Source organism: Falco naumanni, chromosome 13, assembly GCF_017639655.2.
Source record: "Falco naumanni isolate bFalNau1 chromosome 13, bFalNau1.pat, whole genome shotgun sequence".
NCBI classification, from domain to species: domain Eukaryota; kingdom Metazoa; phylum Chordata; class Aves; order Falconiformes; family Falconidae; genus Falco; species Falco naumanni.
Window position 1 is genome coordinate 17,266,039 of NC_054066.1, and position 26,211 is coordinate 17,292,249.

The window sequence follows — 26,211 nt, forward strand, 5'->3', positions numbered from 1 at the left end:
GTAAAGCCCAGGCTGGCCATTTCAAACCTCCTCCTAGCTTGGCGTGGGGGATTAAACCTTCTTACAATCATCTGTCTTGGGTTCAGCCAAAGAGGAAGGCTGTTGTTTGTTTCCTATTAGCCTCCCAGATCTCACTTGTTTCAAGTCCGCATGTTCCAGCATGCTTCATCCTACCAGTCAAACTCCAAGAACTCTAACCAGCCAGAGGAAACATTGCCTGGAATAATCAGATGCCAGCTTTTAATGCATGTCCCAGTCACTTTTGTCTCCTGCTGGAAGTCAAAGGGTGATGAACTCGGCCATAAGGAGGGAAGAACCAAAGTAGCACATAAAGGTTGTCACTACTGATTGTTTCTGTGCATGCTCAATTATAAAAAGCAAACAGCAAAAAGCAAAACAAAATCCTAAAGCTCTCCAAAATAAGCCTGCTCCCACCGAATCTAACCTGGTTTCATCAACATGAGTCATTTGTAAGAGTCCCAGACAAGCAGGTCAAGCCTTGCAGCCCCCTACAGAGTAGACATAGGCTTTGGGTCCTCAGCAATGCAGGACATAGTCACAGGTTCAGATAGCTCCACACCAGCTGAAGATCAACAGGATGAAGCACGGTACAAGGTAATGCCAAGTGTAAGACCTAACTCCAAAACTCTTTTTAGTTCCCTCATCTGCAAATCAGGGGTTTTCATAAATATCTCAGAGGAAAGTAAATGAGTCATTAGTATAGTATCTGCTACAGCAGAGGGGAAGCCATGGTGGACAAGAGAACACATTTAAAAACCGAAACAAACAAACAAAAAACACGCACAAAAAAAATGAAACAAAAAAACCCAACCCAAAACAAAATGAAAAAAAACAAGCCACCATACAATGAAGTTGTTCTGGCAACATAGTCTTTTCAATCAGCAACATCCCAAGACTGTGATTTAGGGGCAGAATCATGCCCAGAGGTATCGGGCACTCTGCTACAGACTGCACCAGCTATTCAACACCCTAGAAAGCAGGACACTTTGCTAGATGGTGACATAGTTCCACTACAATTCTGGCTCATGTCAAAGGGCTGACCTACTTGTAAAATGCTACAGGGTCACTATATTGCAAGGGTAAGAGTTTGAGTGTCAAATAAGGGCACATCTTCCTAGCTGGGTCACTGACAGGTTCAGAGGAGATGCAAGCTGGTTGCCTTTACACACTCTTATACTGATAGGTGGCTAAAGGAGGGAAAATTCCAGCAATTCAAAGCGAAAACCAAGTTTAATGTCTTATTGTAGAGGAATGAAGGCAGTGGGTTGATTAGCATTGATAACGTGCAGCTGTGGCCTTGCCTCAGAGGCAGTGGGTTGATTGACATGGTCGATGTGCAGCTGTAGCTCGTTCCCACTAAGTGGTTAAATAGCCCTGAGGATGGTGGGAGAGGGGGTTGGATGGAGGAGGAGCAGTGTGGTCTGACCTCTGGAGGAAGGAGATACAGCACAGACAGTAGAATCTGACCAACAGTAAAGCCTTGTTGCAGCCTGCTGGTTTGTTTGTGCTGCAACATCTTCTGACCTCTCATACTTAATTCCTTTGCCCAGACACATTTTCTTCCCTGTTCACTCTTTCTTGACTTAGGGTTTAGAATCAACGGACTCTACTTAGAGGACAAATAACCCCTGATGAAATTCACGTAGGGATGATTTGTACTTTTTCCTTGCCTTCCTAAAGTGTTACTGAAGACATAGTTGGACTTCTGTTACCTGCTAAGCCTCGTGCAAATGACCCTAAGAGATTCCTCTTCCATTCCTCCCACAACCCACATGGAGGATCAGCTTCCCTACCCATTCCAGATGGCCCCGCAACAGCCCTCCTGCTGGCAAGCGCGCTACTGACACAAGCTGCAGGACATCTCCACATAGTGTAGTTCAGTGCAAGCAAGGGATGCCAGATTTATTTCAGAGGGGGCAGTTTTCAGCAACATTCTTCCAGAGGGAAAGCTGGCAGGTCTGGATGAACACTCCTGCCTCTTCAGATAGTGCAACACACCTCCAGATCCTGCATTTCTGCATGTGACAGCTCAGGGCTCTCCCACAGTAGCCCTCTGTAGCTCTTTTCCTCATCCAAAGTTTCCATCCAAAGAGACAGGTCAGACACAGCCAGTGCAAGAGCTCTGTGACACCACAGCCCAGACAAGCACAGAAAACACAAAAACCTTTGAGACAAACCCCATGTTTCACAGGGGGTGATTACCTATACTGAAATCCACAGCCAAAACACATTAGGTCTTTCCTGAGCAGAGAGCAGGACACCTCTGCCTCTACAGCGGACTAAGCAGCTTGAGCAGGTTGATGACTGTGTGGGTGTTTTCTTGGCTGGGCAAGCCTACTTCAATGCCATGCTGTGACTAAGTGCAGGAATGGTTGTGGCTGTCTCCCAAGCAGAGAACCAGCCACTGGACCCCGCGGAGCAGGGCTGGTAGCTAACTGGGAGTCCAAGGATCTCAGCTCTGAACCAGAGTGCTGCAACAGAACCAGGGGCCACCAGCCAAGTCAGTCAGTGAGCACTCTTCCATATGCGTGCTCTCAACAAAGACTGAATGGCTCCAGTGGAGAAAGGCAACCCCCTTTCTCTCCTACTTGCCTTCCTTCCCCCCTCTCCGTTTGTTCCACCTGAGGGGAAGTACAGATACCTCTCCACTTCATCCTTCTAATAAAGTAATAATCGCACCTATGGGAGGCGATGGAAGGAAAGACAGAAAGTATTAAATCTGACAGGCTCTCAAAGCGGCAGCGCTAGTGAAATGCATCATTAAGGTGAGTAATTTTCCTGTTTACTTCATAGGCTCTAAGCCCCCCCCCTCCTTCCTCTCCACCTAAGATGTGGGCAGGACCCATCAAGGCAAAGCTTTGGAAGCAAGCAGCAGCGTCCCCAATTTCTACATAAATGCTGCAGGCCAAAGAGCAAAGGCAAGTTCCAACTGAGCCCTTGACAGTAATCAAGCATTGCGGCGCCTCTGGTCTTGTCTTGTGCATACCTTGCAAGTAGCATCATGTCTTCCCGCTGAGATTTCACTGGCAGTGCACACAAGTGCCTTGTTCCTTGGCTTCTATCTCAGAAAAAGAAAGTCCTGAACACACACACACACACGCCCCTGCCTTTCTGCTCTGAGGGAGACCATTTCCCTCTAAATCTTCAGCATACTGTGAGCAGCCCTTTCAGAACAGATTTATGAATCTGCAAAAAATCTCTTTTGTTCCTGTGCAGAAGGTGAGCACCAGTCCCTTGCCAAAAGGGCACTGAGTTTTCTCTATTAACATCCAGGAAACTTTCCTGAGTCAGATCTTATTACATTTGAAACAAAGTGCAGGTACCAGCAAGTCTCTTCCATGATAACAGCCAGGGCCTGTCCCATTTCCTGATCACATTACGCTCAATTTCCAGAATTACATCTATGCAAATATTGTTCCCCTGCTTGCAGAGCATTTCATTGATAATTAAAGTGAAAAGCCAGCAAAGCTCTTCTGGCCAGGATGCCAAGTGAGGCAACAGACTAACCCACGGGCAAATATTCTTCCTCTGTATGAAGACCACCTGATAAAGGCCCTCCCCTACTCCTAGAGGACCAAACCATTTCTACAAAAGTCCCTCTGTCTTCTGGATTTACTGACCCAACGAGGCCATTCTCTAGTTCTGAGTCACAGAGAAAATGTAAGGATTAGGAAAGACAAAAATCAAACCTAACTGAGCAAGTCGTAGTTTTACTGAGGACATAAAGATGTAGTAACTCAGCGCTAAGCTAGATCAATAAAGCATGACAGCAGCTCTAGCATACTTAGGATGAATGGTGACTAAGTCAAACCTTTAAACCTTTTATTCATACAATTAAGCTTTGGGGATGAATAGCAAGAAAGTCAGACAAGAACATCATCACTAGCTATTACCGGCATTTGCAAGGTTCTTGGATCTGTATTTTACCCAGATCTTCCCCTTTCTCAGCGCTCTCCTTCCATCCTCAATGACTTAGCTAAGCACAGTCCTTGAGTCAACTCATGTGGTTTCTCCTGAGCCTACTTTCAAAGTCAAGACATGATTCAGCAAGGTGTTTAAGCAGATGCCTACCTTTAAGGATGGGAGCAGCCTTGCTGACTCCAACAGAACCAATAGATTTCACAGGGAATATTCACGTGCTAGAGGTTATGCACTCACTCAAGCGCCTTACTGAACAGAGACCTTGATTTTCCTACATACCGTGGGAAACAGCTTGTCAAGAACTACACTGAGGAACGCACAGCGTTGCTGCTGCAGCCATCAGGCCATTGAGACATCCCCAAGTCCAGAACGCAGCACCTCACCCCCAGGCAGATAGCAAAGTCAATCCTGTGGCATCTTCTTTGCTAGGAAGTGCAACAAGCCCATCCCAGGCTAGGGGTATTCCTCCAGCTTTTCGTTATGCCCTCCAGCAGCCCCGAAGCTACGCAACTGCAGCAGCTAAGGGAAGACAGCCATTCTGCAGGGCAGGATTTAGAAAGGGCTTGCAATGGGGAATGTTAGCAGCAGTCCTTCCTATCCCTCTTAAATAAATCAAAATCTTCAATTTTGCATCTCCTGCCCTCCAAGAGAAGAATGAAAAACCACATCCCAGTTGGTGTGCAGGCCAAAGGAAGACATGCAGTAATACGTCACATGAGAAATGGAAGGCTTGAACACAGCATAGTTCACACCTGATTTAGCCAATATCTCGTTGCTTGATAATCTCAGCAAGAATGTGCAAGTGCATAAAGCAAGCTTGCATAGACCTGGATGCACTTTACAAGCAAATCTAGAAGCCTGCTAGGTAAACTCATCAGGAATAATTGTCCAAATGCTCTATGACATAGTTACAGATCTATAAATTATTGGAAACAGATTACAGCAAATCTCTCAATACCCAGCAATTTATTTCACTGTGTAAATGCAAGGTAATAATGTCATCTGCATGACCTAACTGGAAACTTAACAGGAACGAATGTGGATTTAGATGCAAATCCTCATGACCACAATTTGAAGATGGCTTTCCAAGAAAAACACCAAACAGCTCTTTGTCCCTGCAGACCTCCTACCTCTGTACTGCTCCATTTGCAAACTGCAACTTCTGAAGACCCCAAGCCATGGATGCTTTGTGAGAAGACCTACCCCATTCAAAGCAAGACTGCTTTCCCAAACAAAAAGCAGTCTTTGTTACTGAATAACAATGAGAACAGGAATAGTTCCCTGGGAAACATAATTTTAAAGTCAGATTTCCTAGCTAACCACACCCAATTAGTAAGTAATGCCATGTTTCTGAGCAATTATGGAATCCCTGCAGATTTTTCACTAGTTGCAAGTTTGCGATTTCTTCCATCTTCCCAACAAAAAAGGCAAACACAACACCCACCCACCCCCTCGTATAGATAGGAGGTAATTAAAGGCAAGCTCTTTTCTCCCTAAAAAGAAATAAAACAAAAAGGATCAAAACAAGACAGCGTTGCAACATCAGAAGTTATTGGCTCACACTGTCCGGCACTCCCGTTTTCCTTACAGCTCATACATGATGCATCAGAGAAAGGTGCAAAACCTCTATGGACAGAATGTGCTGTTACCCTGTGCGATGCTCTGCAGGTGAATTCCTGCCCTTGCAACAAGCAAGCTTCATCCCCAGACAGCTACCACGAGTCTCATAAGCTTGCACCACTGCAAGAGCTATCAAAGGTAAGACTTTAAACCAGCCCCTTAGCAGCTCTGAATCAAACACTATCCAAAATGAGAAGACAGAGAGAGGGCTGGGACTAACGCTGGTAAGCCATTTGCAAGCGTTGCCTATTGAAGACAATCAGCTGGCACCAAAGAAAGCAAGGACTTCAGAACTGCAGAAGCTAACTACCCCTCCAGAATTTTATCAGCCACCACTATGCAGAGAAAGACACCATTAAACTATCAGTATAACCCAAAAATCCTCTTTCCATTGACCAGCATCACAACTGAATAACAGAAAAGGCCCCATAGGAAAACAAGTATTCAGCTCTCCAGTTGCAGACAGCAAAGTGCCAGGATGCAACCCCCCCTCTAAATAGGATCAGAGATATGACAAAACACACTACAAGGATACAACTATGCTACTGCTATGATGGACAGCAAGATCATTATTATCTAAGGTGGCTCACAAGGCTCCTCTTTGCACAAAACACCAGGTGAGAAGAAATAAACTGGGTTTTACAAAGCATGGAGGCAACAGATTGACACAACCCAGAGGGAGGCACTTTGGAAGAAGCAAACTGGTGAGGGAGAAGAAACCCTCGTCATAACACACCAGCTACCTGGTCCTGGAGGACAGCAAACGATAGAGGCCTAGCTAGACTGTAACTGTTGCCACATATTTCTTATTTAAATGCAATTTGTTTAATCTCAAGTTGGATTCAACCATCAAAGGCTCTCTTCTGTAGCACACTGACAGTTCACTCTAAATCTCTGCACCTTTAATCCTTTAATTAGCCAAGAAAAATGTGATCTCAACTCTTCCACCAACCTAAGCTAATTTTCTGCATGGAGCTTCCAACTCCTGTAGGTTACAGGTTTTAGCTGCTCATATAGCCAAGGGGAAAAAACAAAACAAAACACTGCCGCCCCCCCCCCCCATTCCCACACAGGCTGATGTATGCTTCTCCATGTGCTGCCTCTCCAAAGAGCAAGATCCTGAATAGTCCTTGCAAGAGGGACCCATTTTCACATTGCAGTAGTGGGCTGAGAGGCTTAATTACATCACAAAATTCAGAGAAAGAGTGAGAAGAGGTTTCGATGTGTGGTACCAGAGTGGCTGGAGGGATTTGGGGACAAGGCAAAGTTTGTACAGGAGAGGCATAAAACCTGAGAGTTAAGCCAGCACTTGAGGAAGAGAGTGTCATTCCCACCATGTGGCTCTGGCCACCTTCCTCGATGATTTTGGAGGAAACAAGGAAACAAACCCCTGAATAGCCAACCATTCTGGAAGCTCTCTCCAAAAAAAAGATTTCTCCAGAGATGAGCTCTGCTATTGCTCAAGAATTTCACAGCAACCGAGCTCTGAAAGCAGAAAAGAAAGATTGCATGAGTCACCAGCGCATCGGGACAGACATCCATTCGGGTAGCTTGAATTACGCATCAGGCTTTTCATGCGGTCCAGCAGAGCAAACTCAAGGAAGGATGAGAGAGCCACCTAAAGCCCTCTTGACTGAAAGCCCTAAGCAGAGGGAGTGAGGTACAACCTGCACCTGAACACAGCTCTGACTACCTCTCTAGGTCAGGATGCCTCCTGCAGGGCAAGACAAAAGCAACCAGTGTTCTTGCTCAATGCCTGCTAAAGGCATGCCCATAGTGCAGCTGCGGGGACTGCTGGCTTGCCACATGCTAACTCAGTGTGTGACAGGCAGGAGGAGTTCAGCCATGGCCAAGTCATCTCGGCAGAGCCCCCAGAATGTCACACTCAAGTTGCAACGTGCCAGAGGTAATGAACCTGACCCATTTCTGCAGCACCACACAGACACAGCAGTTCTCTTTCTAGGCACAGCATGACAAGTCCATGCAGCATGGCATGGAGCCTAAGGCTATCCCTAGCATGGGTGTCTACCTGCTGAGCACGGACAAGCTGTAGGAGGCCTTCCTGGTAGCTGGCCAGGGAACACAGTCACTAGGGACTTGACAAATGCATAAAAACACAAGAGTAAGAAGAGTAACCTCACTCTGATGAGCAAGTGCGCAATGGAAGAGCCCTGTCTACATCAAAGGCAGAGGACAGGCATTTCTGCATCTTGCACTTCCATAATTCACTTGTGTGTTGGGGCCTTGAAGAATGTTAGCACATGACCAGGGCTGCCTCACTTCGGCAAGCACTTTTGGTAAAGTCACAGCAGAATCTGGTGCGTGGCAAAGGGAGAAAAAAAGAAAAAAACAAACCCAAGGAAAAAAATTATAGCCTGCTGATCTTAAGCACTGGCAAAATACTACCCAAGTAGTATTACAACTCCATCTATGTAGAACAAAGCACTTTGAATGCACGCCCCTTTCCTCTGGTAGGATTTTAGAGGCAGTGTGTTCACATTCTTCACCTTATTCAGCCCAAATTAGTTACCCCCAGCTTTCCAGAAAGGAATCCAGCCCACAAGACAAGGAAAGAAAGATCTGAGCAACAGTAGCTATACTCCACCGGTAACAGATTCTAGTCACACAGTTTGCACATTCAAAACTCACATTAATTTTATGTGCAAACCAGAAATATAGCTGCACGTGCATCTCGGGGGTCAGCTTAAAAAATAATAAAACTGCAAATCTCAGTATGATAATGAGAACCCATCAGTGTGATGATATGAGAACCTCTATTACCAGCCTCACCACTTCAGCTGCTCCTGAGTCATATAACTGTTCTACGCTGCCACAGGCCTAGAGAAAGAGGCATTTCAAGGTACAATTAAAGGCAGGCAAACGAGCTCTGCAAACTGCAGTTGGTAGATGTTCATTCCACACTCAGCTCTTACAGAACAAAGAGGATGGGAGTAGCTGGCAAGGAGCACTTGACTGGGAAGCTGTATTCTGGTGTCCAGGCAGTCAGCCTGGTAACTGGATCTCTGCACACTCTTTGATCGATGTATTAAAGAACATCCTTCCACCGACAGTCCTCAGGGTGGGTACACAAAGGTAGCGAACGCTTACCAGATTTGCTCCAGGCCAGAAAGCAAGCTCATTTTGCAGCACTAAGATGAGTAGTGTTTTTTCCTCTTTTCTTTTAAGAAAGAAAGAAAAAAAGGGGGGATTCTACAGTGCTCTGAAAACAGCTAATCAAATCATTAAAGTGCTTAAAAGTTTAATGAAGAAATCAAAGCTATTAAGCAAACATTCAGCTTGATGTCTCTTTCCCTTCTTACCCACCCTTCCTCAATGCATTCAAAACCTCTTTTTGCTGTGCTAAAACATGTTTGAACAGGTACTGAGATACAAACAAGTCTTGGCCCCATCTCATACAGAATGGATTGGTTGCAGATGTTCTCCTGCAAGCTACATCTTGTCTCCTGCAAGAGCATTCATCTCCAAAACACATCATTTCACCTACTTTGCCTGAAGCCAAAACTCAAAGGTTATTTAATTTTTAATATTTTTTTTTTTTATTAACTCTAACATACCTACAGCTGTGCAAGCAAAACCCCATCTGGTTTTTCAAGGCACAAAGAGGCAAGCGACTAAGTTTAGATAAATGTAACAAAGTTGGGGCAGTCATCTTTCTGTTCACCTCTGCAGCAGCCAACAGCAATGTCAGGGGTGCAATAAAACAAAACCCTGATATATTTCAGAGAAGCCTGACATATTTCACTATCTTCCTAGGACAAGTCAGACATGAGCTCATACAGTGGCAGGTGAGTCAGTGACGAGTCAGACAAGAGCCTCTTAATTAAGCTTTAGGGGTAGATGATCCCTGGAAGGTGTAATCAGATTGGTATGGCCAGTGGAAAAAGAAGAAAGAAAAAAAAAAGCAAAAAAAAGCTGAGTGAACTGTTACACCCTTGCTGAGCCATGCCAGGCAGGCTGAAGGCAGCACGCTGCAGAGAGTTGGAGAGCCCCCAGCACACAGGAATACCTGACCATCCTGCACCACTCCCTGGCAGCCAGCGCCTGCTTGCCTGCTCAGCCCTGCTTCTCCTGGAGTAGAGAAATGCTGACTTCCCCAGTGAGCAGGTTATGCTGGGGTCATACTGTGGACTCTGCATGATCTGGGGGGTCCAGGGTAAGGTGCAACCCCAGGAGTTCAAGTTTCAGAGGCAAGGGGACAGTTGGCAACAGCTCAGACCTGCGTGGTGGAGAGGGAAGTGGTCATTCCCAATCCATAACCAAGAGTCAATCTTGGCCATGTGCATTATCAACCTTTAGAATGCTACCAAGCCACCCCACTTAAGAGAAAGACCCTGCGAGTTCTGCATTTAGGAAGCTACCCTGAAATAAGCTGCAAAACATGCATCAGAATATCAGTGTACTGAAACAAAATAGCCCCATTAAACAGATTGCGATCAGCAGGGTGACTAACAGCGTCAGAGCGTTTTTGTGCTCATGAAGTCAGACGTGCAGCATAGAAACTGTTTCCTTGCAGCGCGTGTCCCTGCAAATTCAACCTGGAACCTGGTTTGCCCACAGAGCTGCTCTTCCCGCCGGCCAGGGACCGTGCTGCGGTGCTCCCTCTGAACACCAGCCACACCAGTGCAACCCAGTTCTCCCCATCTTTATCTTGCATAGATCAGTCTGCCAAAAAACAAATCCAGAAAGACTCCAACCTCTGTAGCTTTTTGGAGAGGCTTGACAAAGGAAGGCAAAAATGACTCATCAGAGAAGTCACACACAAAGGGGATGCCAAATAAAGGCCAAATTCATTAATTCTGTATAGAAACTGTATGGCAAAATAAGTGGTCCACATGCTTTGTCTTTGCTAAATCTTACAGAACTAAATTGGGACTCCTCTGAAGCTTTTCCTAGGGGTCTCTTCCTTTGTGACTGCCAGAACTGTATGAAATTTTAGCAGGATATCTAGAAATGCACAGACTGTTTTTTGTTGGAGTCCCCTTTCCGCATACGCCTACAAGAACACAACCAAGGATGGGTCAAATAAAAAAAAAAGTGACTAAGAATGAGTAATATGAGCGGTCTGCAGCCAAAGAGACAGGAGACAAGGAACTCATCAGAAAACCAGCCACCACCTCGCTGATTAATGCACAGGTGTCATTCAGTGCTCAGCCACCTGACAAACATCTCACAGGAAGACTTTTTCTCTCCCACCCATGGTGATGCTGACACTCAAATGCAAGCGGAGCAGGTGGGCTGCCTGCCCTGCAAACACCCTCCAGGCTGGGCACCGAGGCCAGCAGCACTGCTCCCGTCCCTTCCCTGTGGGCACCCCCTCCAGCCCCACATTTTAAACCGTTGTCCAAGGAACTGTGGGTGCAGGTTTCATTGCAAACCTGGGCTCTCTCTGGTTCCATTGCAAGGTCAGGAGCAAGTCAGCTCCCAGCCACGGCTCACGTGGATGAACTAATAAGCCCTGACAAGTGGCAGGGTGAGTTTGCCAAGGCTCTGCACCACAGCTAACACAGCAGTGCTGCTATAGCATCATGCTCTGGCTACATAACAGGAAGAGGCTTTCCCTCATGCTGTAGCCCTCAAATGGCCTCTGCAGCAGTAATTTTCACACCTGGCAGGCCTGATGCTGGTAAAGCTGGAGATCTCAAGCAGGGGAAGCAATAAGCCAACTAACACCCAGGTAGTTTCAAGCTTTAGCCTGGAGATATGCTTTGGTTCCTTCAAAATTTAGTTTGTAAAAAGGCTGATGTCCTGTAAACAAGACAAAATAAGAGGCTTGAAAGCTAAGTCTACTGATACCAGACACACAGCAAGCAGCAGTCCCCCGCTGTCCCCCCGGGCATTTCGCATCAGGGGTCTAAGCGCTTTACAACACGGCATCATGGTGACACAGTCCCAAAGTTGAGGATGGGTATGTGGAAAGGGGGAAGAGAAGGGAACAGAGGCAGAGGGAATGACTTGCACAACATCACCCTGATTACATCTAAATCACAGAGCAGGAGCAGCTCTCAGGCTGGGCTCGAGCCAAATCTGCTGCTCGTCCATGCTGCTCCCTAAGCACGGCATCTGCGGGCGGCACGGCTTCTCTGCCCAGGAGGGGAGCGTGGGGCACCCCGGGGCACACAGCAGGCAGGGGGGAGAGCCCCAAGGCAGTACAGCCATCGTGGCCAATGGGGAAAACAGCAGAGCCACAAAGTTTAAACCCAAGTCCCACCTCATTTGTTCAGGAAATACAGGTCAGCCTCGAGTGCTGCTTTCCTGCGTTTTTCAGCTTTCTGTAAAGCTGAATTTAGATTAATTTCAGCAGTTAACGTATATCAGCAGATAGTAAACTACTCCTTTTTATCAGACAAGTAATATTTTGCTCTCCTCAAAGAAAACGCTCTTCTAAAATAGAGGGAGAAGTAGCACTCTCCTCCAGTGGCTCCACTGAGTTTTGCTCCGATGTTTAAGTGTTATCTTTAACAACTGGAAACGATGAAGTTTGTATCAATACTCTGTTATGTTTGCAAGAGGATCTAAGCTCTTATTTGGGTAGCTATCCTACTGTGTTTACAATATCAAATCTGACACACCTGCACATAGTAAAACCTCATGAAAAGATTTCCATTGCATAATAAAGTTCACGCTCTGTCTATACAGAAGCCATCCCTACCCAGCACACTACTTTTTTAAACAAAATAGGAATTTCTTCACAGCGTATGATCTGCCAAGCACTGGAGCTGAACCCTCAGCATACAGAGCACCACCAATGCAACACACAACACACACAATATTCTGCTTGCTTCAGCACGCTGCCAAACTGCTGCTTGTTCTGTATCAATTTGGCAGGGAAAGAGTATTTATGACAATTGCTGTACTTCAGCCGACCTGGGGAAAAGGAATGATCAGCTCCAAGGTCAGTCTGTCTGCAAGGTGAGCAATATCTCTTGCACCAGCCTACCTGAAAACCTTTACCCAGAAGTAACTTAAACCAGTTATTGGTATATTTTCTGCACAAATTTTTGTACTATTGAAATATCTTTTAACAGTGCTCAGTTGATACAGTTTAAAGTTACGCGGCTTAATGGTATGGGGGAAACTGGCAACCTTTGTAGGAAACCCTCCTTGCCCCAGAGCAGGCTGCCTTCCTTCTGGCCCAGCTTGCCATGACCCTTGGAGAGGTAAGGAGGTGACTCTGCCGATGCCTCGTTCAAGCTCTGCCGGGCGGCTTTGTATGCTTAGCACTTGTGAAACCCAGGAGAGCACAGCAGCTTTCACAAGGCAGCCTAGAGGCAGTCCCCATGCTGAACACTACAAAAACCCCAAAGCATCCAAAAAAAAAAAAAAAAAAAAACCCAACAAAAACCCAACCACCACGCAAAAAACCTCAGAAAGGCAAACACCTCACTCCAAAAAAACCTACTGGTTGGAAAACTCTGGCACTTCTGGTGCTTTGGTTTCCCTTCTCTAAAATGGCGACTACACTCCTGATTTGCCTAGCAAGCAAAGGTGTTTGCCGATGAGGAAAGTAATGTTTGTGCAGCACTTTGAAGATTTAAAGTACTACATTAATCCTACATGTTGTTCTTAGTAGAAGCCAATTTTTAACTAAGAGGAAAGGGGGGGAAGGGTAATTTAAATAGTGACCCTCCCCTACTTCAAGATGTTCACTCATCTCCCAACATCAGCTATTCTTATCTGTAAATGTTTTTTTAACCCTTCCTTCTCATAGTTCTCAGAAACCACAAGTCTCATTCAGCTTTTATTTGAAAAATGGCTTCTTTCCAGGCTGTGGCTGTTTCTTGTAAAGTTAATTCCTTTGGTAATATTGCTGGAGGCGCATTGGTATGTTTGGTGTGTGTATATACACATATATATTTTCCCCCTTTTCATACGGTGTTGTTTTTATATATGTGTAGTGAAAGATACCTAATCCAGGATTATGATTCTCTTTATTCCTTTCTCATGAAAGTAGGTGGGGCTTTTTTGTGCAAGTTGCGTTGATGAAAATTATGTTTAATTAACACTTTTTCCTCTCCACATAGACAAAAAAAAAATTCTCATTAAAAACCAAAGAAAGTTTCTTGCACTTAATTCTCCTCCTCTGAATTTTTCTTCAAAAATAACTAAAACCTTAAAGCACATTTTCTAAGGGGGGGGGGGGGGGGGGGGAAGTGTGATGCAGTGATGCACATACAACTAGAAATTGCTTGTGTGAAACAGCTGAGGGATCTTCTGCCCCCCCCCTGACTTTCCTCTCCATCCTCTTGTGTCTGATCCTAATGTCTCAGTGTTTTTCACTTACAGATCCTGGGGCACCTGTAACAAGCTCTAACTGGTCTCCTGTTACACTGGGAGAGAATCAGCTGCTAACAGCAACCAAGAGGCTAAATCTTAGTTGAAAGAGGGGGACACCCATACCATCTGAAGCCTGCTGGGTGCCCAACACCAACTATGTGGTTTGAAGAGCAAAGCACATGCCATTGCAAGGCAGGAGACCCAAGTTTTCCATTCCCAGTGCTGGCAGATAGCAATTCATACAATAAGTAAATAACTTCCTTTCTCATCCTTCCTGGGCATCGCTAGCTGCATGGGGTACAGGCTGCCCCCCACTGCGCGGTCTTACACCACAGCGCAGCTCTGTCATCATGGAAGGCACTGGTCTAATAGGGAGCATATGGCAAATACCCAGTTCATATAGGGAGGCTATATTCCCTTGGTAGAATTTACAAAACAATACGGGATACAAAAAGGAAAATGAAAAAACGAACCAAGACAGCTCATATCGTAAGAAATTTTCTGGAAACTATTATACAGATCTGTATGGCTGCTTGTAAAGAGTAACAGAAGAAGATAACTGCTCATAAAAACAAATATACATGACAATGATATTAAGGGGAAAAAGCACAATTACATTCTAATGGGAACCTGATGCACTCAGATCTCCTTTTACTCAAGCATAAAAACCCAAACAGAAGCCAGCAGGCCCCTCCTGGCTGGTTCTCACAGGTGAACTGGTTCTTCCCAGCTTCGCTAGCTTGAAAACACCTCCCTGCCGTGAGAAAGGAACCTCCTTCAAAGACAAGCCCGACTCCTCTGTTTCCAGGTAGATGACACCTAGGACAAGTTACATATGCCTCAGCAACCTTAGCGTTAGGCTTTGTAAAGTCACACAGAGGGAAACACAATTCACAAGCTGTTCAAGCAGGGAAGCGTGATTACAACCTCCCTGCGCACGAGAACGATGGTGGCAACCAACACCCTCCCTGCCTCCCTGGCTGCTCTGGGCCAGGAGGCAGCACACGATGGAAACAGCCTCTCCGGGCAGGCAGGCAGGCTGCAGGAAGCTTGAGGAAGCCAAACCTTAACCCTTCTCACCCGAGACAAATGCCCAAATACAGAAGCCTCCTGCTTCGCCACCAGCAGCCACCAGCCAGGCTCTGAGCTCACACCATTGCATCAGCTCCCCCAGCCCCCAGTGTGCACATCCACCGACTGCAACCCCATCTCCTCCTCCACTGCCTTCTCCTTCCAGATCGCTTCTCTCCCTTTGGATTACCCCTTTGGATTTCCCTTCCTCACTCCTGCTGTAACAAGTGGTGTCATCACCAGCACAATCAGTTTTGCTGGGCTGAAGAGAAAGCCTACGTTTAGAGGCATGAGAAGGTTAGCAGAGTGGCCAGCAGGCTCCCAATTTCAGTGCTCGGTGAAGACTCCAGACCCTCTGCACAAATGAGTTTCTTAGAAGGACCCTTCTCAGCTGCCCAGTGAATACCGCTAAAGCCTACATCATTGCTGACTAGGAGCCTCTGAGGGCAGGGAAATTCAAAATCCTGTAACAAGACCACTTCCACTCCCTTTCTTCTGACAGCTTTAAACATAACATTAAAGGGTGAAACTGGAAAGCTCTGATTGCACTGACCAACACATCACCATGGAATAAGAAAACAAAGATTTCAGATGAACACAGGCGTGTTCACTGGGAGAGTCACCAGCCTTCAAATAAAAAGTTCTCATGTATGATGCAGAAAGATAATCAACAGCCAGGACAATAGTGGACATTACCAGTTCTATTGAAGCAATGCACTGTTCGAACAGATTATTTAAGAGAACACTGAACACCTAATTAAAGGCTGTTGAGTCAAGGCGATGCTCACATCTAATTACCCTCTCACTACTTCACTATGCTTGTGCATGGTCCTCTAATTCATTTTATAGAGATTAGGAAAAAAATTCCCAATTTTACCAGGTGGTTCAGGACACAGAATATATTTTAAATTAAAATGGAATAAATCAATCTGAAATAAAAAGGCTGAGATAGCCCAGCCAAGGAATCTGTACTCTCAACCACAGAAACCTGTTATTGTTCGCGTGGACTAATTTAAGTGCATTCCTTTCACCTTCCTTAAAATGCAGCTTTTCCAAATCCACTAACCCCAGCCAGCACAATCCTTTACTTGCTTTCATGCATGTTGCACAGGCTGTTATCCAGCTTTGCTAGCAAAAAGAGTCCAAAATTTGAGTATTTTCTTATAGCTGTAGGTACAGTAGAGTTTATTGAGAACAAGGAGCCTGGCTGGAGCACAGGTTGCAGCTTTGCAGAGCTCTGTGTTTCATAACAAAGCCCTGAAAGGACCAACCCAGCTTAGCTTCAGCCTACTGCAGGGCATGAGAATAAACTGGAAAACTCTGGTATTGCCAACACCTGAATTATGCAAGTCTTGCAGGGCTGGGTGTCTGTCTTCAGCAGAATCAAAAATTTGCAAATAAATTTCAGTTTTCATTTAAAAACTTAAAGCAATGTCTACCTCCTTTTTCCTTAACCCTCGTGACTACCAAGAAAAGCTTGGAAAAGATTTAGTAGATGCACCCTAAAGGTTCAAAAACCTGGGGGAGAATAAGAAGAACCTGTTTGTCTTTTTAAAAGTCTCATGACTTATAAGGTGGTATCTTGCTTATGGGGATGGGTGGATCCGATTCATTTTTTGATAGCTTGCATTTGGCAGTACTGTTAACTTTTACTTACCTTGACATACAATTTTAATTTTTACTTTCCTACTGCAATCATGTTCTTCCCCATGTAACAGGTTCTGCTAGTGACAGGTGATTGCCAAATCTTTTTTTGGGGGGGAAGCCAGTGCAGTTGTTTGTTTATTTATTTGTGCTCAGAGTGGGTGGGGAAGATTGGCACACAACTTATTTCCACAAAAAAAAAAAAAAAAAAAAAAAAAAAAAAAATCTGAGGTGGCACACTTTTGAAATGCCTTGTTTTCTTCTGCTGCAGAAACAGGAGGAGATATTGCAGGCATGGGAATATGGGAATTCTTGCAAGGGAAATATCCCGCAATAAATGAGACACAGTTGTGCATAAGGTCGTACTGCACCCAATTCATAGGGCTTCTCGCTCATCCTCAACAACCTACTCTCCATCTCAGCATTACAAACGATAACTGCTTGTTCCTTTGTAGCATGGTTTTCAAGGTTTTATCATACTATGAGTATGCATGTGAGAAACTTTGTTCAATTTAGACTACTATGGCTTTTGTTTTTAAACACTTCAGTAGAATTTCCATTGTTAAAGATTTTCCTTCTGAAAAGACTGATTAACCTGCTTATATTCTTTCTTGTGTTCTCAGGTCATTAATTAAAAAAAATAATCAAGGATGCTTATAAAGTCCTCTGCAATCCAATCTCAATTTGTCATCATTAATTAGTTCAACATTGCATACAAATGAAGACCTAACCTGATTAGACAGCATGTTTTACTGGAATTCCTACTTAAGGTCATGAAAGACTTCAGAGAGAAAAAACTGTAATATTTTCAAAGTGAACTGCTCATACATATGAAATCGTACTCTCACCTAGCAGCAGCTAGTGTTTCTCTCTGAAATTTTTGGGCATTACTTTTCTCTCCCCACCCCCCCCTTTAATCAGGAGCCCATCATGAACCTGAGCAAAGAAGTAGTCCTGATGTTAGACTCATCTCCCTCCCAGCCTACCCTATACAAATCCTGATGATTTGGCACTGTCCTAGGACAATAAACCTGCCCCATAGAAGAGTCTGCAGAACTTGAAGGGAGGAGCAGAGAGAGTTTTAGGAAAAAATATGATTCCAGGGCTGTTTTCAGAGACGTGGCATTTACGTACGCTGTGAGTACCCTCTCTCTTTTCCCCCACTTCCAACAGGAGTAACCTTTGGATTCACACATGGTTCCAGATTATTGCCTCCAAACCACTCAGATTGGGAGCTAAATGCACAAAGTGGCTGAGAAACCTGGAGGAGCATCTTCACAGGTCTCTCATCCTCCCATGAAAGCAGCTCTAGCTTTTTAAAGAAATAACCCAGTCCTCTTACCAAGCCCACAGCCTTCACTCCCATGACCTAATCTGACATGACTCAACCCAGAAGCTCAGAGGAGCTCCAGTGAAATGCACTGTCAGCCAGGACAGCAGATCCCCTGCTGTCACCACCAAGCTTTCCCAGCAGGGCAAGGTGGGTCAGCCTGGCTCATCCTCCCCCAAACAGGGGAAAGTACGATACAATGGTTTTCTTTACTTAATACTGTTACCCTGGGGAACAGCAAGAGGGGAAAAAAAGAACTAAGAAACAAGGCTTTCAAGTTTTGGACTCTTAATAAGGGTGGGGCCACCAAGTAATTAAACTTTTAATAGGTCACTGCAGTGGAAGAAACTCTTCCAGTTGGGTAAGTTCCTAATCCATCATTAAAAAAAAAAAAAGACGACAGGCATTAATCAAAGCACATGAAGTCACATGGGGGGGATGAGCAACTCCGAGAACTTGCTCTTGCTAAGAGGATGGGGCAATCACTCCTCCTTTCATCAACATTTCATGCATGTTTCCACATTTCTCAGGATGGCAGCGGGAAAGAGAGCCTTCACGTCCTTCCCCACCCACCCCACTGATAAAGCTGTCGAACGCATATTACCAACCACTCAAGAGCCCATGTGAAATGAGTTGGTGGATTAATTAGCAGAAGGGCAGAGCTCCGAAGATGGAAAGATGCTCTACTGTAAAAGGCGTATTGATTGAAGGTCCCCAGCCACCACCGCAAGACCGTCATCATCCACTGTGAACATACAGTACACTGCCAGCTCCTGCACAAGCAGCTAAAACTAGGTCACTTGGCTCAGCATAGGGACACCTGGACCACACTTAATCTTCCCTGATCAGAGAGCTGTTTGGATGCCCATTCCTCTAGGAAAATATAAGGACTTACACCTAGACAGACTGCAACAGTTACGGGGAGCACACCTTCATCTGTCGATAGTGTGGTCCACAAAAGGGCAAAAGAAAAGGAGGGGAGGCTAAACATGCCTTCTCCCAGGCTGCACATGTTTGGTGACTGTAGTCACCAAGGAGTAATTTTATTTATCTTTTAAAGCCAGCATGTAATCTGACCTTTAACTGCTACCCAGATCCACTTCAAAACCCAGCTTCCACTTCTACCCTAGAAAGCCACTATCACTGCAGGGAAACATCTCAAGTGCTGGCTTAACTTTAAGCTCGTGAGTAGTTCGCTCGTCTTCAGCTCTGCCAAACAGCCTACTCCACACATTCAAACCTCATTTCAGAAGACCGCTTTTAGTAGTGGAAAGGACAGCATCAAACACTTTGCTTCCCTCCAGCTGCGCTAGATGATTCTTTGTACCATAGGTAACAAAACAGAATGTCTTTTCATAGCTCCTTCAAAGTACCCTCTCCAGAGCAGCCTGCAAAAATCCAAGGGTAGAATTTGCTTGCTCTGAGAAACAGAAAGCAGAGCTAACCAATGGTTTCCTTACCTGAAGGGAAGTGAAAATAAATAGAGTGTGTAGTGTAAGAGGAGAAACCTGGACACCAACAGAAGCGTAAACTACAGCAGGGCATCACTCCCAGTGCAGATAAGGAAAGGTGCGATTTCGACCTCACTTAAAAACCCTTCACTCTTTTATACATAAACAAATGAAAAGTGCAGTTTTGAGCAGAGATATCACATTTTAACTCCCTTTATCATAATACTCTGAACAAAGTTTTTCTTATGAGTTTTCGAGAAATTTTACTGGGAAAGGCTTTTAAAATATAAGTATGTGAAGTTACTGTGATTTATTGTTACATGGCATCTTTTTCTAGAGTGGAGCACACTGGCTCTACTGCTTTGCTGGCAGGAGTTTGTTAGTTGCAGTTCCAGCTAGATTGTATTTAAATTTGAGATTGAAGTAGTTAATCAGATTAAAAAGGATTAAAAAGGAAAAAAAAAACCCACGCTATTTTAATGGTCTTAGCTTTAGGTAAAAAGTGTATCTGTTTTGCTTAAAAAAACCCAAAACATCCCAACAAAAATTGAGTCCCTGCTTCTATTCAGGTATCATGGAATAGGACATTATTCAGTGCACCTACTCCAAGTGCCTGAAGGAGAGGAAGGCAAATATAGAACAACTTTAAGACAGCAATATTCTCCACGGCAAACATCTCTGCTCCAGAGCCCTGAACCACAGCAGACGTACATCTCCAGCAGTTCTGTGTCCTGGGCTACAAAGATTCCAGAGCTTGAACAATCAAGCCAGCTCCACCAAAAATCAAGTTTGGTTTCAAGCTCCATCCATCAGGTTTGGGTTTGGAGTGTTTTGGGTTTGTTTTTGTTTTTTTCCTTTTATAAGAAAAAAGGTACTATTCTGACAGCAAGAATAAAAACATTAAGTAAAAAAATTAAAATAATATACACACAAACAACCCAAGTACTTCAGGGCTGACCTGAGCTGGTGACACTGGGGTTCCCACATCAGCTCCAGGAAGGGAAGGACATAGACAAGAAGAAAGCCCTGCACTCCACAGGTCGGAGCAAGCAGAACCATCTCTGTGCTGCTGGCGTGGCCCTGCATGCCAAACCTCACACGAACCCATGGATGCTGAAGCCAGCCCAGGGAAGTGCTGAAGACATACTTATGCCCACCCCATGCTTTACGCCAGTGTACCTGCTCGACCCAAGTGGAGAGCCACTGTTTTATCACACGTGGTCTTTAGGTGACTGTTTTTTTTGCAAGGCATTTTATTCATTTGGGATTTAGTGATATTATTGAGGGTTAAATTCCCACCACACCCTCCCAGAGCAGCCAAGATAAATTTCTCCCTCCTGTGTGACATGTCATGCACTGAAGAGGACACAGGTCACACTGCTCTTGCACAAGCCTGGGTATGTATCATATGAATAATGTTACTACTGGCATTGGGACAGAAGCCAGAGGAGCAAAGCGATGCTGCATCCTTACCGTCCACGTTGCTGACTTTGCTGTGCTGGACTGCTGAAATGATACATCAAAGCTGTGAGGTCCTGGGTAGTCTGTGTTGGAAGGGATGGCTGGGGAGGGCGAGAGGGCGTCAAAAGTTGAGCTGGGCTGGGCATAAGGCGAGGGGGCTGTGACGCTGTTCTGCGCGTGCTCCGTGTTGTAGGGGCTGGTGGAGGAAGAGCCATTCTGGATCTGCTGGTCCATGCTGTTCAGGAGCCCCAGGTTCGTGTACTGCGGCTAGAGGCAAAGAGATGCACAGGAATGTTACAGAAGCAACATTAGCACAGGCTGGCTAGCCACAGCATAGCCTTCATGATCGGGGATGCACAGCATGACCTCAGCACACGTGTCACACCAGAAGGAAAGAGATTTGTGAAGAACAGACCCCTTCACATTGGTGACTGAAACCGAAAGAAGCTTCTCAGTCATATAGTAGATCAACAGCCTAGCTGGGAAGAAGACCTTACACGTAACAAGGATGTGATTCACAGGGTGGCAAGCCATCTCGAAGAGACAGGCTGCCTATGTCCAGAACACCCAGACCTAGACCTTTTTATAGGGGCTGCCGTAACCCGATAAAAATCACCAGGTTCACGACAGTGCAACTGGCTCTAACTTGCCCAAGGCTGCATCGTCTCTGATGGTCTCCCGTTCTACACAAAGACTGCTCCTCTTTTTGTGGATCTGACCCTGCTATGCACAGTGCCATTTAGGACCTCTAACTCAAGCAGTAACTGCGCTGAAGTGTGTGACTCACTGGAGAAAAGGTTCATAGCACTTAACCAGGTTGCACCATGCACTCAATTCCCAGTGACCAGTCACAGGCAGTAACAGAGAGGAATTAAAGGTCTCCTCAAGTAGCATGGAAGGCTTCTCCACATACTTAGAAAGCAGCAATTGCCACAGTGTGCAGCACTTAAATTAGCAGATGTCACTGTGCCCCAAAAGTAGCCTCCAGGTACAAACAACGTGAAAAAATTGAAGATATCAAAAATGAAGGCTAAGGAATGGAGCACAGAAAGGCTAGGATTAGATTAGGGAGAGGTTAGCAGAAAAAACCATATGCCTAATGTCCTGAATTCTATGTGTAAGCCCTGGTCCCCCGTCTCAAAGAGATGAGAGGGGAACAAAGTTCAGAGAGAGGTGACAAGAATGAGCAAACCCTTTCAGTGTCTTCCTGTAATACAGCAGTAGCTGACTACTTTTCAGCCTGGACAAAAAGACAATGAGGAGAGAGATGGAACTCAGTATGACAGAAGTGGATAAATTCCTAAGTTACATGAAAAAAAAAAAAAGGAAACAGGACATTGATTTTCATGATCTCTTAATAGAGAAGTTGGGGAACAACAAAACATCTCAAGCAGAATTTTGGTTTAACACACACAGAGTGGTTCTTCACAAAGCCCACAAATAAACATGGATTTTTCTGCCACAAAATGCTGCAGATACTAAAAGGTTACATATGTTCCCAAAGGCATCAGACAAGTTCTACTGGAGAAAAATCCATCAAGGCAAGCGTATCTGATTTTAAAATTCTGAACCACAAATAGTTGTAAGCTGGGAAAGTACTCTGGGGAAAGACAATTGCACAACTACCCCACTCTTTTAACCCTCCAAAGGACCCAGCACTGGCCACAGAGACAGGGCAGCAGGTGAGCGGTACACAGGGTTCAGCCAGGCACACGTAGCCTGATCCTTGCGTATGTCCAAAGGGCATTGTTTGTGCCCAGCTTAGGCAGAGCAGCATCCAACCGGTTTGTGGTACCCACCCCCAGCAGCTCTGGGAACAACAACGAACACGCAGCAATACGTGCACCTGGTTTTACTGTTACGGCAGAATGCGCTCAGGCTCTTCTCCTTGTCCAAGGGTCTGAGCACCTGACATCCCTGCACATCCTATAGCTTCAATCCCACCCAGAACCATCAAGCTCACATAGCTCTCAGTATTTCAGCCAGTCTGCTCCCAGCTTCCCTCTTCTTTCCAACAGCTGCTCCCTTTTCCAGAGACAACTTGGTGTTATCGGCCAAACAGCAAAGATTCCCTGAGTCAGAGCACCAATGGCAAGACCCATAACAAAAAGCTTTCCCAATACTGGGAATCCCACCAGTCCTACTGAAGTTTGGAGCAGCACATTGTCACTCCTCAAAGGACCTGAAAGGGAATGGCACAAGCTATCTGCTGAGCTTCCCAGGGACTTTGGACAAGCCATTTAACACCCAGCTTGGCCAGTCATTTCAGCTATGGAGGAAAATGGCTGGTCCCTTTGCAAAGATAAAGTGCCCTCCCTATACCCAAACACTTTATGCTCTCAGCTGTCCTTCCAGGAGGGGAGGAAGTAGAGAGATATAAACCATCAATTAGAGCTCTTCCTGAGGTTTCTGTTTCACTGGAAGAGGCCGATATTTTATGGGGGTTTAATTAAAAACTCCAGGTGAGGCTGGTGCTCTGGGGTCTTCAGTGAGGCACATGGGACCTCCCAGAGATGGATCAGGTTGCTACTGCGAGCTGCGCTGGGAAGAAGGTCTGGTGGAGAACAGCACAGGGACTTCATTGTGGGAGCTGGGATGGTCTGCAGGGAGAAGGGAGAGCTGTTTCCCTCCCTTGCACTGTCAGAAAGGTGCTGCATCCGTGGGCAAGCCACCTCGCATCCCCTTCCCAGCCTCAGCCTACTTCAGGCAGCAAGGTCTGCAGGGCAAGGATTGCCCTCGCTGTAAAAAGCACTCTGCTTAATGGGCCGCTGTTTTGTCTGAGGCCTTCAGGCAGCAGAGTAATAAAAGCAATTACATATTGAGTCCTAATCCTGGGTGAACCAGTGACTCTCCCCATTGCCTCAGGTTAGGCATTTGCCCTCCCTGCCTCAGTTTCCCCATCTACAGCAGCAGGGAACTTTATAGATGCCCAGCACCCCTGTTAGATGGGCAAGCAAGTATCTGCAATTGGACTCAAAGCTCGCTAAATAGTTGACGCAGGAGAAAGCAATCCAGACTGGTTCTTCTCCAAAAGGAGATTGCAGCTTTGGCAATACAGATGACAGTTATGTCTCATCTCCTGCGGGCTATTCAGCCAGTCAAGACCTATTTAACGGACTTTTGGTACATGTTTTCCCTTAAGGCTCATTCTGTATGGCAAGAGCCAGAATGCCGATAGACTGCACCCAGGAACAGTCTTTTTCCTGTTCAATACTTTTGTATTTAATCAAAGAACAAACCTCCCTGCCCTCCTGCCCCAAAACACCCTAGTAAGTCCTGAAGACGTCTCAAAAATGTAGGAGTATCACTCAGTTGTTTAATTTCTCATGGAGATTACCATCAGACACACTCCCTAACCAACAAATGATGAAAAGACGGCTGTGATGAAAACAGTCTCCTAAACCAGCTCAGACATACAGACAGCAAAACAATGGTGTTTCAGCTTTCACTTAAAAACTATTCCCTCTAATCCTGGGCTACTTAAAGATGACGGAGAAAGATGGCCAAGCAGTCAGTTGATGTTAACAAGACAGCACAGTCTGGAAGTGCTGAAGGTGCTGCCTGAGAGTCAACTGGGGCGGGGGGTGGGGGGAAGAAAAAAAAGAAAAATAATAAAGTGCCCCATTAAAATTTAAGATATCCTTAAGAGAATCAAAGATCCTTTTCATTCCTTTCAGTCCATGGACCATCTGTCTAAATGTTACTAGTGGAGCAGCCATTCCACCACATTTATACACTCACATGCCACAGCCGAATGCCATGTCCCCATTTGCTCTTTAAATAACTATTAATCTCCTTGCACTTACCCTCGTGCTGACACAAGCAGCTGTTGGACTCCCCTTCTCCCCCTCTGAGTCCCACCAGCCTTTCACCTTCCCTGGCCCCTTGCTCCCCTCCCCAGGCAGGTGCTCCATCCACAGGGACAAAGCCAGCGCAGGGTTTGCACACACACACACCCTGCACTAAAGCTGGTCTCGCAGCTATGCCCCAAGGCAGGCGGAGAGCTGTTTGTGCTCAAGGGGTCAACATCTGAATTGCTTGCAAGGCTTTTGGAGGAATCAGATAAGGCTTTCCGAGGCACACGCCTTCTGACAACACAACAATTAGAGGGGCAGCAGGCCCGGGGAAGTCGGGCGCAGGAATTCACCCTCCACCGCAATAAAACCCCTTGGCCTCAGCCACGCTGTGGATGGAGAGAACAAAGGGAGCAAGGGGCTGTGGACACGTCTGCAAGGCATCGCCCTCCAGGAGGGGTCCGCAGGGTGTGTGCTGGCACACACAGAGCCTCCTTTCACCACTTACCAAGAGAAAAACAGCGTTTCACCCGGCAATGAGCTCTTGCCAGGGTGGTAGCCCAGAATGCAGCACATGCTTATGTTTTGCTGCGGCGCTGTTCTAAACAACTGCAGGATGTAGTCCCACCGCCAATTCCTGGCAGAAGAATGCTATTCGGTGGCAAGAAGAGAAATGCATGCAAAGCTGGGAGAAAGGATTATCTAATTTTCAGTGCCTTTGTTCTCTATTTTGTTCCCTCCACCAAGCTTCTGAAATTATTAATATCACTGAGGCATTGTAAAAACCTTCCAATGAGTTTAACTGCAAATAGAGTGCTACAATTAAATCTTAGGCTATGTATTTTGGCACATCGTTTCAATAATGTATTTTGAATGATCGGTTTCGCTTCCTACACCCCACCAGCTTCACTTTCAGGTTTTCATGCTAACTCACGCTTCCAGATTAGAAGAGCCATGATTTCACTGGAGAGGCTGCTGAATTAAAAACCTGCCTGAAAGCTGCAGAATTGTTTCATCACGGTTCTGCTGCCGGGAGGACAGATCTCCCCACCGAATCCTCCTGACCCCAGTGGCTCCGGGGCATGTGCCACAAGAGGGCAATGCAAATGCTCCAGAGCCGATTGCTAGGGCAGAGCCCCCAAACCCACTCAAAGAGGGGCCCTTCTCACCCTGCCCTGCAGCAAGAACCGCCCCCCCCCTTCTTCTGCCACAGCCTGCTTCTAAGCTCATCGTGTTAATTGATAAGGTTATGAGACAGATCTGCAAAGAGACCCCTAGAATGAAAGTAGGGGGGAAGTAATGCAAGTAAAGTTCTCAAGGGGACTTCCACACCAAAAATCCCCTAAAATACACGGATTGAGTTATTAACTCCCCAGTTATCAACCTTTCAGAGAAAGCTCTGAGAGTTTCTCCACTTGAGAAAATAAAGGAAGAGTTACCATCTCCAGGTGTAGAACACACAGACGCCTTCCACCCCCATCAAAACCCTTCCCTGTATCTCCAAAAGAATATGCATGTGTCATGCACACATACCAACAAAATCTTAATTTTCATTGCTGAATCTATGCAGCTCAAGAGCATTGTCCAGCTACTCAGAAGGCCT

General features: G+C 45.7%; 1 protein-coding gene across 1 annotated transcript in view; it reads right to left on the reverse strand.

The window, feature by feature from the left end:
- Nucleotides 1–26,211, reverse strand: part of TP63 (tumor protein p63) — an 81,135-nt gene that overhangs the window by 29,522 nt on the left and 25,402 nt on the right. The window contains exon 2 of the mRNA XM_040613800.1: nt 20,827–21,081. Coding sequence (XP_040469734.1) covers nt 20,827–21,081 — 255 coding nt within the window. The remainder of the gene's footprint in view (nt 1–20,826; nt 21,082–26,211) is intronic.